Below are 14,232 nucleotides of genomic sequence, written 5' to 3' on the forward strand. Positions count from 1 at the left end.
ACGGAGAATTCTCTACAGATGGACATTTCCCTTCGGATTATCCTTCCTCCATGAGGGCCGCCGCATCCACATTTCTTCGTTTGCAGACCTGGATAAAACCTATGACCTCCTTCAGCTACCTCCGTTGCCTATTGCAAACTGGGACATGGTCCAAAACCTCAACTCTCTTCCTGATTTACCCAGGACAATCCCCTGGGAGCCCCAACGCACACCAAAGCCTCAAAGAAGCAGCAGAAGAAGAGACTCCTTTTCCACCCCAAAACGCCTTGCATTGGCGGACAAGTAGCTGACTTCACCTTCTCACCCCCAGCTCTGGGTGAACAAGAAAAATGTCTGATGGACGTTACTAAAGTTATGCCTTTGATAAATATTAGAATTATTGTCTATCGGCTATGTGCTGGGGGGGCAGCGGGGCTCGCCTTATATTCGGGCCTTGCTCCTCTCCTAGCATTGGACGTAGAGACAGTAGGGACTTCTCTCTTGAGACTTCCCATCTGTTTTGAAGCCAGTCTAGTCAGGATCTGATTAAGTGACCTAACTGTTGTTAGGCTGATTTTTCATATTCTATGGCCCCACTGCACTGATGAGGTTAGGTGTAGTACTATTGCTTATGGACATCTTTTTGGGGCGGTACTACTGCACGCTTCCCCTGAGGGTTGATGATGGAGGCACCCTAACTCCGTCACTCTGCCCTTAATTGCAGTGAGGTAAACGTCCATCTATATGTTATCACATCTACCAAGATGTTCCCCACCCTTTCTTCCAACGTTAGGACTGTAACAACCACCAAGCTGCAGTACCTTTGCTGCCATAGAGGATAGTGCTTCTGGGTGTAATACCCTTTACCCCCCTACTTCACACTATCCCGGATAGGCAGGGTTATACCACCATGCTGTATCTGGATGTTATTCATTCATATTCTGCCTTTACTTACTTATTCTTTTTTGTTGGTTTCTGTTCTATTTGTTCATGTTCTGACAGGTACTCAAGGGAAATTCCAGCATCCCTTCTAATCCGAAACAGTGAAGCCTCTTTTGGATCCGCTCGTGGCCGCAGTCTCCCCCTCACGATGTGTCTGGTTGGTCAAAACTCTTTTTGCAGCGTCCTTTATAGCCTTTGGGCTTCTCACTTTATCAAAACAGTATGGCAGATTTTAAATTAGCCTCATACAATGTCAAGGGGCTGAGATCCCCTTCTAAGAGATGCCAGATCCTATCTCTCCTGCACAGAGAAAACTGTTCAGTGATCTTTCTTCAGGAGACGCATTTCAAACACGATAATTACCCCAATCTCTCCCACTCCAGGTATCTCTGCTGGTACCATTGTGGGGCTGGGGGTACGGCTTCGAGGGGAGTTAGTATAGGCTTCCGCAGAGGCCTACCCTTTCAATATAAGTCTCATACCCAGGATCCAGAGGGCCGGTATTTGATCCTTAAGGGCCAGGTGGGACTATCCATGTTCACATTTGTAAACATTTATGCCCCAAATACTGACCAACTCAGCTGGCTCATTGACATTTTCTCCCTGATTGAGCAATATAGGGAGGGCTTCCTAATTGTCGCAGGAGACTTTAATGTTGCCTTCAATCCTTTAATAGACACGTCATCTAAAAAATCACCCTTCTCTGCTAAGACCCTCAGACTGCTGCACACGAAGCTGCACAACCTGGGAATTATAGACGTGTGGCGGTGTCTCAACCCAGACGTAATTGACTATTCTTTTTACTCTTCTGCGAATAACTCCTATAGCAGAATTGACTACATTTGAGTCCCGAAGGAGAAACTACAATCCTGCTCCCTACCCAAAATAGGAGACATCACTCTATCAGACCACTCCCCAATTTTTTGTAATATATCCCCGGGGAAAGGAAACGACAACCAAATTGGAGATTCAATGAGTCTTTATTAAATAACTCCAAACACACAGCCCAAATTACCTCTTACTTAGAAGAATATTTCTTAACCAATAATACCCCGGAAATAGCCCCCCAAGTTATCTGGGATGCGCATAAAGCGTATATACGAGGCAGACTGATCAGTCTCTGCTCTTTTCTAAAGAAAGAGTCGGAGAAAAAACTTAACACCTTGCTTTCACAAATTCATCAAATAGAAAAAGCACATAAGCAATCTCTAATGGCACAGAAACTATCAGAACTTTCTTCTCTTAGAACTCAACTGAAAAATCTTCTGAATGAGCGCTCAGCTAAATTCTTTCTGTCCGCTCAACAGAAAATTTATGCCCATGGAAACAAAGCTTCCAAATATGTCATGAGTCGAATCAAACAGAGACGAAACTCCCGCTATGTTCAGTCCATTAAGTCCTCCCAGGGGGGCCTTCTATTTAAGGCGGAAGAAATTGCTGAACAATTTAGACTATTTTACCAATCTCTATATAATCTCCGTGCCCCAGATCTTCCTAATCCTTCCCTAGATAAAGAAAGTAATATCAGTTCCTTCTTAGAGACCCTTAACCTTCCCACATTAAACTTGGCACAACAAGAATCCCTGACCACACCGTTCACTATCCCGGAACTAACTGCCGCGGTTAAATCTACCCCTAGAGGTAAATGCCCCGGCCCAGATGGTTTCCCCATAACTTATTATTCGGCCTTTCAAAGTATCCTGCTACCCCACCTACTCCCTATTTGCAACTTATCACTGTCCAATCACCCACTCTCTTCTGACATGACCAAAGCAGTCATTACAATAATCCCTAAAGAGGGTAAAGACCCCACGCTCTGTCCCAGCTACCGTCCTATTTCTCTACTTAATGTAGACCTTAAACTTCTAGCCAAAATGCTGGCCACTAGGCTACAAAATCTTCTCCCGGAATTAATTAACCCTGATCAGGTCGGGTTTGTCAGAGGAAGGGAGGGAAAGGACAATACCACTAAAATCCTAGATGCCCTGTTTTATGCTAAACATAAATCCTCTCCATTGGTCCTTCTTGGCACGGACGCCGAGAAGGCATTTGATAGAGTTGACTGGACCTATATTAGACTAGTCCTGGCTAAATTTAAAATTCCAGAGCAGTATATCAATTCTTTGTTCTCTATGTACACCTGCTCCTCGGCGTCCGTGTCAGTAAATGGTCTTCTTTCCTCCCTCTTTCCTATTAAAAATGGAACGAGGCAGGGATGCCCTCTCTCCCCACTCATTTTTGTCCTTGTAATGGAATCCCTTCTTCAAGCCCTCAGACAGGACAGTGAAATTAGAGGTCTGAAAGTGGGGAGCCGTGAATTTAAACTGGCGGCCTTTGCCGATGACCTTCTGATTGTCACCACTAACCCACAGAGATCCATGCCCAAGATTCTCTCAACACTCAACCTTTTCGGCTCCCTTTCCAATTTTAAGGTCAACCCCTCTAAATCCCAAGTCTTACATATAGGCCTTTCCCCAGCCACTATCGCCTCCCTCCAAATTAACTCGCCTTTTAATTGGCAGACCCAACAATTAACCTACCTAGGGATCAAGCTATCCCCCCACCTGCCCGATCTATTTCATTTGAATTACAAACCCCTTCTAGTCTCCATGACAACTCAGATGGACTCCCTAGACTCTCCCTACCTCTCATGGTTCGGTAGAAAGAACATTTTCATGTCATTGATCATGCCAAAACTTACATATATGATGCAGGTTCTCCCTATTGATATCCCCGGGTCATACTTTGCATCCTTAAACAAACACATCCGTAAGTTCATTTGGCAAGCAAAAAGCCCTCGTATATCTTTTGACATCTTGACCAAACCTAGGAATAGAGGAGGTATTGGCCTCCCTGATCCAAAATCATATATGCTTGCTATCCAGCTCTCTAGAGCCATTGATTGGATTAGAGAACCCTCCTATAAATCCTGGCTATCATTGGAGACTGCTCTCCTTCCCTCCTCTCCTAGGGCCCTCTTGCTGGCCGACAGACCACCCCCGACCCTAAGCTCAATACCTAACCCTCTTATACGCAATACCCTAAGGACCTGGGGGGGTTTCTCGACCGGCTTTGGGGCTCCAACGCCTTTTGCCTCACTACTGCATGTAGAAGACTTAGTTGATTTGGCCCCTAAAGAGCTGAAAGAAAGCTGCCCGCAATGTATCAGGAAATTAGAGATCCCCATTACCCAGTTTTTAGACTCAGACGGCTGTTTACTCCCTGACTCGGAGATATGCACAATTCTGGGGACACAGATCCATAACCCCACCCTCCTACGCTTTATTAAAACGGAGCTACTTAGTAAGACGAAAAGCCCCCCCCCCCCCCCACCAGAAGATTCAAACTGGTTTGTGGAAATGATAAATAATAAAAGATACCCGCCTAAAGCTATCTCCAAGATATATAAACACTTGAAGTCTCCTGCCTCTTTTATTAAACCAGCAATAGTGGGCAAGTGGGAAAAAGATCTCCAGAGGTCCCTAACACCTCAAGAAACCTCTAAAATGCTGATTCTTCCTCACAAGTTATCTAGATGCATACGCATCCAAGAAAATAGCTATAAGATCCTTATGCAATGGTATAGGACCCCAGACAAAACCTACAGATATAACAAAACAGCCAGTGATCTATGCTGGAGATGCCTCGGAGTTAAGGGAACCTTTATACATGTATGGTGGGCATGCGCCTTGATTAACCCATGGTGGCACAATATAACCCAACTATGTAACCAGATTTGTCAGTCATCTCTCACCTGCTCTCCTGAATTGGTCTTATTGTCACTCGGAGTAGAAGGCCTGGGCCCATATAAAAAAGTTCTTTTTACCCTCCTGTTAGCAGCGGCTAGAATACTGTTACCAACCCTTTGGTTATCAACAGATATCCCTAGTATCGAACATTGGTCCAATAAAGTTGATCAGATATATAGGCTGGAGGAAATCTCACACTGGGAATCGCATTCTAGACCCTCTTTCATTAAAACATGGCTACCATGGAAGCAATACAGAAATTTCCCTTAGACTTTGAGCTTAATAGCACTCTTCTATTGCCCTATCTCTCCCGTCCCTCTACGGAGTGCGCCTACTTACCCATTTTAACTTATCCACCCCCCCCCCTCCTCCCAATTACTAGCTCTCACTATAGACACCCATCTTATCAACCCATGAGACTGGATTTATAATGACATCTTAGTAAGGTTTACATGACTCATTATTCTATTGCCAATACCTGTCTTGTTGGGCTTAACCGCCCTTGTGTTAATTGTAATTGTGACATTTCGGAATGTGTAATTTTCGCCTCTATTTTTGTCACATGGTTTGTTGTATACTTTACTCATTGGAAATATCTTTGCAATGGAAAATTGAAAACAATAAAAAACTTTCAATTTAAAAAAAAAAAAAAAAAGATGAGCATGTTTTGGAGGAAAAAAAGCCAGACTTGTTTACCACCAAAAGCAGATAGTCTGACCTTGTGACTGTCTAGTTTAGCTCTGTTGTTATGCTGTGTCATTGCCATTGAGAATCATTGAAGCTCTAATTTAAGTCTATGAGTGATGGAAAGTGTAACAATGTAAGTGTTTGTGCTGATTTTCTCCACTCCACCACTTCCACTAGATGGTTCTAGTTCAGCCATAAACTGTATATAAGGAGAGCAGTCAGACCCCCTAGTGTTCTGCAGTTAGGGTCCAGTGCTTGGAGGGGAAAACTGCCAGTCTGCACGAGTGACCAGAAAAGATGCTGAGATGGGGATGCTGAGCCACACAGACCACAGTCCTGTGACCAAGGAGCCACCCAGACTACTGAGATACAGACCCTGGGCCTCCAGCCTTTGACCAGGGTACCAGCTTTCTGAGAGAGAGAGAGAGAGAGAGAGAGAGGAACAGCTAGCTCAGGCCTTTCCTCAGCATTAAACCCTTCTTCTGTCAGGGAGGAGACTGGAGAAACCAGCCCTATGCCTCGCCTGAATTGTTTTGCACCTGAATTCCTCTAGTAAAGAAGCACACTGCTTTACTGCAGACTCTGACACTCTGGACTTATTTTCCCATTGGGGTGCACTATGACTTACCATCCCTTCTGGAGAGCACCAAAATGTGGTGACTAGTGTTGGTCGAGCACCAAAGTGCTCGGGTGCTCGAGTAGAACACCTCGGGATGCACGGGTGCTCTATAGAGCACCCGAGCACAATGGAAGTCAATGGGAGAACCCGAGCATTAAACGAGGCACCCCCTGCTCTGAAGAGGGGAGGGTGTCTGGTTCATAAGAAAAGGTCAGAAATTGATGGAAACACCACTGAAATGGTTTGGGAAAAGCATGGGGAGGATGTCTGGATGCATCTTGGACTCCCAGGTTGCTGCTGGGAACGATGTCCGAGTAGTACGCCACTTTTACAGACTGACAATAATACGCACCAAACTGAAGATAAAATCGATTTTAAAGGAAAAATTGTTAGGAAACATTCTTTCCTGTATATTTACTTGTATATAAAAGTGCAAGTGCTGCCAAAAATTACAAGAAACCGGCTCTCCAATACCCTTTTTAATACACATAAAGGAGGACATCATACACACCCTTGAAAAATTATTATTGATGGCCTGCTGGTGACCCTCAAAAACATTAGGAGCAAGGGCCTGCTGGTGACCATCTAAAACATTAGGGGTGAGGGTCTGCTGCTGAGCTGACCATCTAAAACATTATGGGCAAGCGCCTGCTGCTGAGCTGACCATCTAAAAAAAATTGTGGGCAAGGGCCTGCGACCGAGCTGACCATCTAAAAATTTAGGGGTGAGGGTCTGCTGCTGAGCTGACCCTCTAAAACATTATGGTTGAGGGCCTGCTGGTGACCCTCTAAAACATTATGGGTGAGGGCCCGCTGCTGAGCTGACCCTCTGAAACATTAGGAGCGAGGGCAGCCTAATAAGCATGTTGATATGATGGAAGAGGAGGAGGAGGACAAGAAAAGGCAGATTGAACCATATATCCTTTTTTAGTGGTTGAAGGGGTACATGGGAATACAGTGTATTCAATACACCATAAAAGCCAATTTTAGAGTGCCTTTATGTTCAGCCGCTTTCCTCTGGTGGAGTAAAGAAGTCAGGGGCAATCCAGGCCTTGCTTATTTTTATAAGAGTCAACCAGTCAGCATTTTTACCTGACAGCCGGATGCGCTTATCAGTTATTATGCCCCCAGCAGCACTAAATACACGCTCTGACAAAACACTGGTGGTGGGCAGCCCAGCACCTCCAAGGCATAGAGCGCCAGTTCCTGCCATGTGTCAAGCTTGGACACCCAATTGTTGTAAGGGACAGAGGGATCACTGAGGGCGCTGACATGGTCTGCTACGTACTCCTTCACTATCTTCCAAAATCTTTACCTATTTGTGACACTAGGCCATGCATCAGTTTGAGGGTGCTGGTGGTGTGTCATAAAACTGTCCCAGGCCTTGGAGAGTGTTGCCCTGCCTCTGTCGGAACTGCTGTGTGTTCTCCGAGTCTCCCCTCCTCGGTTGGCCATGGAACTACGTACTCTGCAGACAGTGTTGTCAGTTGGAAATTTTTGGAGCAATTTTTCCACAAGGACCTTCTGGTATTGCACCATTTTTCTCGTCCTCTCTACCACAGGAATGAGAGATGAGAAGTTCTCTTGTAGCAGCGGTCGAGAAGGGTGAACAACCAGTAATCGGTGTTGGCAAAAATGCGCACAACGCGAGGTTCACGAGAAAGGCAGCCTAACATAAAGTCAGTCATGTGTGTCAGAGTTCCAACAGACAAGACTTTGCTGTCTTCATCAGGAGGATGACTCCCAATCTCCTCATCCTCTTCCGCCTCTTCTACCCATCCACGCTGAACAGATGGAATAAAACTTCAATGGGTACTACCCTCTGTAGCGGAGGCAACCGTCTCCTGCTCCTCCTCCTCCTCAGCATCCAATTTGCACTGAGAAGACAAACTGAGGGTGGTCTGGCTATCACCCTGTGTACTGTCTTCCCCCATATCCACCTATTTAGCATGCAAAGCGTCCAACTTAATTGTGAGCAGCGAGCGTTTGAATAGACACAGAAGTGGGATGGTTACGCTTATAATAGCGTTATCGCCGCTCACCATCTGTGTTGATTCCTCAAAGTTGTGTAAAACCTCACAGAGGTCAGACATCCATGCCCAATCCTCACTTGTGAAGAGCGGAAGCTGAGTGTAAAGGCGACAACCATGTTGCAGCTGGTATTCCACTACTGCCCTCTGCTGCTCACAAAGCCTGGCCAACATGTGGAATGTGGAGTTCCAGCGCATGCTCACGTCACACAACAGTCGGTGAGCTGGCAATTGCAAGTGTTGCTGCAGCGTTGCCAGACCGGCAGAAACTGTTGATGACTTGCGGAAATAAGCACACACGCGGCGCACCTTCACCAGTAATGCTTCACCAGTAGCTCTGGCAAATTGGGGTTGGTTTTGAGAAATCTGCTGAACCACTAGGTTGATCACGTGGGCTATGCATGGTATGTGTGTGAGCTTGCCGAGCTCCAAAGCCGCTACCAAGTTACGGCCATAATCAGACACAACCATGCCTGGTTGTAGGTTGAGTGGTGAGAGCCACAGCTCAATCTGGTCCCTTATCCCCTGCCACAGCTCTGCGGCGGTCTGCTGTTTGTCAACTAAGCTGATCAGTTTAAGCTTGGCCTGTTGTCGCTTCCCCACTGCACTGCTACACTGCTTCCAGTAACCGACTGATGGCTGACTGGTGCTGAAAGATGAATATTTAGCGATGGAAGTGGAGGAGGAGGAGGAGAAGGGGGGGTTGCAGCCACTAACGTAGGTGATGGAGGAAACCCTGATGGAAGTATGGCCCGCAATCCTAGCCGTTGGTAGCACCTGTGCTATCCCAGGGTATGACTCGCTCCCGACTCCACAACGTTCACCCAGTGTGCCGTCAGGGAAATATAGCGTCCCTGGCCAAAAGCACTTGTCCATGTGTCCAGGGCACAGATGATGTTACGGGACACATGCTGGTGTAAGGCTGGGACTGCACACCGTGAAATATATTGGCGGCTGGGGACAGAGTACCGCGGGACAGTCACTGCCATCAGGCTGCGGAAAGCCTCAGTGTCCACAAGCCTAAATGGCAACATTTTAAAGGCCAGCAATTTGAAAAGGTGCGCATTTAGTGCTATGGTCTGTGGGCGGGTGGCTGGGTATTTGCTCTTTCGTTCAAAGGCCTGGGGTATAGACATCTGTATGCTGTGCCTGGACACAGAAGTGGATGTGCTAGCTGATGGTGCTTGCGAAGGTCCAGGTGCATGGTGGGAGGCATCCGGGCCTGCGTCTTGGACAGGGAATTGGCCAGCATGTAACACAGTAGAAGAGGAGGCAGTGGTGTGACCCGCAGATACTGGTTGTGGACCCAGGCATTCGGCCCACCAATTAGGGTGCTTTGATGCCATGTGGCGGATCATGCTGGTGGTGGTCAGGTTGCTAGTGTTCATACCTCTGCTCATTTTGGTACGGCACAGGTTGCAAATGACAATTCTTTTATCGTCCGCACTTTCCTAAAAAAAGCGCCAGACTGCGGAACACCTACCCTTTGGCAAGGGAGATTGCCGCAAGGGGGTGCTCTGGGGAACAGTTGCGGGCCTGTTTGGTGTGGCTTGCCTTCTCCCTTTTGCCACCCCACTGCCTCTTCCAGCCTGTTGGGGTGCTGCGGATCCCTCCCCCTCTGTACTGCTGTCCTCGCTCGGCTTGCCACCTTCCCAGGTTGGGTCAGTGACGTCATCGGTCAGCACCTCCTCTTCCACTTCCTCACTTTGGTCATCCTCCTGACTTGTTGATCTAACAACAACCTCAGTTATTGGCAACTGTGTCTCATCATCATCATCCACTCCATGAAACACTAATTGCCGTTCCCCACCGTCATCTTTTTCTGACTGTGGATCCTCAAGAGTTTGGGAATCAGGGCACAAGATCTCCTCATGTCCCTCTTCAAGCGGGCTTGGCGAGAGGGCCAAATTGAGGAATGGCTCCTCGGAATATCCGAGTGTGGGATCACTTGTTTGCCAAGACTCTCCATGGTGGCTGGAAGGAGGATCAGGGTGAGGATTTTGTCGACCAGACTCTTGACTACTGAGACTGGACTTTGTGGAAGACAGGGAGGTGCTTAACTGACTGGAAGCATTTTCTGCTGCAATCCAACCAACTACCTGGTCGCACTGGTCTGACTTCGACAGCAGTGTCCTGTGCCACCCTGCAAACTGGGACATGGATCTAGGTATCATGGATGAGTGTGTTTCTTGTGCTCTGGCAGCAGGCACAGTTTCATCGTGCCCAGGGCCACGGCCTCTGCGTGCACCATCAGCAGCACGGCCACTTCCCTGCCCCTTACTGTTAGCCTTGCGCATATTAAATGGGATATATGCTTGTAAGTATGTCACATGTACAGTAGCGAAGATTTTGTAAGTGTTTGCGCAAATAAAGAACACAGAATGTCACAGATATTTTTAGGATGCGCAGACGTTATACAGGAGATATAGCTCAAGTAATGTCGCTTTCACCACCGCCTAATAAAAGATTACACTGAATTAATGTCACTGATATTTAGGTTGCACAAACGTTATACTGGAGGTATATCGCAAGTAATGATGCTGTCACCACCGCCTAATAAAGAATAACATAGGTTAATCAACATGTGCCCTCTTTAGTTAAAGGGCATCTGTCAGCAGTTTTGCACCTATGACACTGACTGACCTGTTACATGTGCGCTTGGCAGCTGAAGGCATCTGTGTTGGTCCCATGTTCATATGTGTCCGCATTGCTGATAAAAATTACGTATATAATAATATATGCAAATAAGCCTATAGGAGCAACAGGAGCGTTGCCGTTACACTTAGAGGCTCTGCTCTCTGCAATTGCCGCGCCCTCTGTACTTTCATTGACAAAACCCAGGCATTGAAAATATCATGATATCATCATACCTGGTCCTGTCAATCAGAGTACAGAGGGAGCGGCAGTTGCGCACTTTGCGGACAAGAATAGGCAGTTATATTAAAGGCTGTCCGTGCCATTCCGCAAACGGTTGTGTGCATGTAGCCTAAGCCATGGTAGTGTCAGATGCAGATGTGCGAAGATGTAGCAGCGAGGGGAGGCTCCCTGTTCAGCAGGAGTCTCTCCAGAGGGAAGCAGCTCGTAGAGCACCCTGACTCCTTACAGATTTACAGACAGAATATTGCGAGGGGGTCAACAGTCAATGGCTCCCCACTTCAGATGTACCAAAACAGTCTTAAAGTCCAGCAACCAGATTAAAGTCAAGTTTAGCACAGCAGAGATAAAGCAGAATATTTAAGTTTGCCTGCCAATTTATGCCAAAAGCTGGAACCAAGAGAAGCAGCATTTTTTGTATGGATGCAAGTTGAATCAATAAAGCTGTTAAACTTTATAAAAGTCTGGAATTTACTATATCTCCACTTCCACCATTACTTTAACCTTTATTGCTTCTGAGCCTAACCCTGGGGAGCGACGGTATCCAGGTAGGCGCACTGTGACACACACAGAGACTATTAAGGCAGAACCACACCACTCGGCATTCCTAACCTGGGACACGATCAGCGCTGGGGTGCAGCACGTTGCATGGAAGTAATAATTTCAACTATCTACTGGTGAGAGGAGAACATTCCATGGAAACAGTCCTGAGAGGAGAAACATCTCCAAATCACTGCTGGCTGGAGCAGTTTTGTTCTGCTGTGCCCATTCCCTCTTCACTAGTCACCATGAAAGTGTGTGTATGTGTTTCACAGTATAAATGTGTGTATATACAGTGTGTGTGTATGACTCCCAGTGTTATACTGTAGGCAGTAGGTTTATATGTGAGTGTATATATGGTATTGAACGCCAGCGTGTAATTATCCATATCCTTTACATACAAGTATGGTAACAATATGACATCACTAATCAACTTTACATTAAAGGGGTTGTTCCCCTTTAGTGACCTTTTCTACAGTCCCCACAGTGTGGCTGGACCCGCCATACTAAACATACTTACGTGATTCTTGCTGCTGGAATCCGGCTCTATTACTACCCAAGGAATCCGGTCTCCCCGTGACAGCATCCGATTTGACATCTGGTCACATGACTATGTGATATAAAACCCATGCGGCTGTGACCAAGTGACATGATGCACTGGTGCACACGTCACCGCTACGGCCGCTTATTGGCTGCACAGGTCACGTGAGCGGATGTTGACGCGAGGAGACTGGCGTGGGTAACAATGGAGCCGGAACCCAGCTGCAGGATCAGGTAAGTAAGATTATTATTGAGGGTCTGGTCCCACTTTGGGGTCTGTAAATAAGGTCACCAAAAGTTTATTTTTTTTCTAGATTTATACAAATTACAGATATAATACCGTCCAGTCCATGTACACAGACCACGAGGTGAATTCCATCTTCCAGATGATCCTCTTCCGGAGGAAAATATGGTATCTCAGAAGCCAGTAGAGAGAGGTCACTGTACAGGAAACTTTCAAACTTCAGGTGTTTTCTGAACTTTTCTTTTGCCTGATGAAAACTAGAAAACACAGTCATTAACAGCTTGGATATAGAAACCAAGCCAGCTGCAGGGAATGCGTCGTCACAAAATGACCTATTGTTTAAATTGCGTTCTTATAGTAAACATATTTTTTTAGAAATTGTATTAAAAAAATTGTATATAAACCTGCAGTTTTCACTCTGACCACTTGGCCTAAAATATGTTGATGAGGTTTTCTCACCTGAGACATTGGTGGCATATTGCTAGGATAGGTGGGGATCCCAACTCACCTATCTGTAGATAGTGCCCAAAGTTCAGAAGAGAGCACTGTGCATGCGCGGCCACCATCTGTTCATTTCTATTGGAGAGCCGAAAATAGCCGAACGGCACTCAACTATTTTTTTTTTGTCGCCCCCCCCCCCCTTAGAAATGAATAGAAGGTGGCTGCAGTGTGCTGTCGTTCTCGTAAGGAGCTTCGTTCTAGAGATAGGTGAAGGTCCTAAAGTTGGGACTCACACCTATCTGACATTAGTGGCATATCCAAGCGATATGCCACCAGTGTTCCAGTTGAGAACCCTTTTAAGACTTCCTGTCTTTTGAGAGAAGCCACACGGGCCAATGACACAATGGACAGGAGCTGACCCCCTTGACTTCTATGGGAACGTTTTCTAGATTACGATCCTGTGTTATCTATAAAGTGGTGTTACTTGTTGTTGTAATTCTGCCTGTAGTGGTGATGATCATTGCTACCGAAACATTAACTGTAAAGAACAAACAATCATCATGACATATTATTACAGTCTTTGATTAAAAAAAAGATGGCTGCACAACATTTCACATACAAACAATAGAGCTGAGATATGGGGATCAGTCTAAATTAAAGTGGTATTATACCTACAATAAATGGAAAAATAGAAGCTCTTTGCACTCATTTTTGATCAAACGAGTGGCGGCAATATTGAAGGTAGCGCCTCTTCTAGACTGAGCAACGCCCATCTGCCTGGGGCTTCTGAGCAGAGTATAAATGTAGCTGGTTCCTACACTGCCCTGAACATTGTAGGCTTAGGTTGGTCCAAGAGAGGCGGTATATTAGTGTTAGGGACCTTGATGCCTGGTAGATGGGCCCGACACACGTTTGATCAAAAATGTGCGCAAAGAGCTTCTATTTTTTCCATTTATAGTAGGTATTATACCAACTTAACTTAAAATGATCCCCATTTCTCAGTTCTTTTGGTTGTATGTGAAATGTTGTACAGCCATTTTTTTATCAACCATGTTTGCTTGATGGATATGCACCTGTGACTATGAATATGCATGTGCTAGTCAAAATTTTCTTCTTGTATATTATTAGTCTTTGTGGCCAGTGTCAAAAATGCAGGATTATATGCACTTGTAAGTATAGATAGCAACATGAAAAAAAACAAACATAAAAATTCTAAAAAAACAAATATGTTCAACATAAAAACGTGATCTAAACAATGCCATTTTGGGGTGACACATTCCCTTTAACTAGTGCACCCTTTATAAGGATTATATCTATGAAAGCAATGTACTAGATACCTGCATATTGTAAAACTGGAAAAATTACGGTCCAAAGAAATTTATTGAACCTGGGAAAGATTCTACTAATTCTATAAAAATTTTTACTGAGTACAATATTGAAAGTCTATCCCCAGTCATCAATATCTGGTCCGTACCGATCAGCTGTGTGAAGAGGTTGCAATGCCTCGGTGAGCAGTGCAGCCTCCTCACAGCATACCAAACACAGCACCATACATTGTATAGTGGCTGTGCTTGGTATTGCAGCCCAG

General features: G+C 45.7%; 1 protein-coding gene across 1 annotated transcript in view; it reads right to left on the reverse strand.

The window, feature by feature from the left end:
* Positions 1-14,232, reverse strand: part of FAM135B (family with sequence similarity 135 member B) — a 106,456-nt gene that overhangs the window by 32,846 nt on the left and 59,378 nt on the right. Inside the window, exon 13 of the mRNA XM_044293831.1 lies at positions 12,300-12,460. Coding sequence (XP_044149766.1) covers positions 12,300-12,460 — 161 coding nt within the window. The remainder of the gene's footprint in view (positions 1-12,299; positions 12,461-14,232) is intronic.

Source organism: Bufo gargarizans, chromosome 5 (assembly GCF_014858855.1).
Source record: "Bufo gargarizans isolate SCDJY-AF-19 chromosome 5, ASM1485885v1, whole genome shotgun sequence".
Taxonomy (NCBI): domain Eukaryota; kingdom Metazoa; phylum Chordata; class Amphibia; order Anura; family Bufonidae; genus Bufo; species Bufo gargarizans.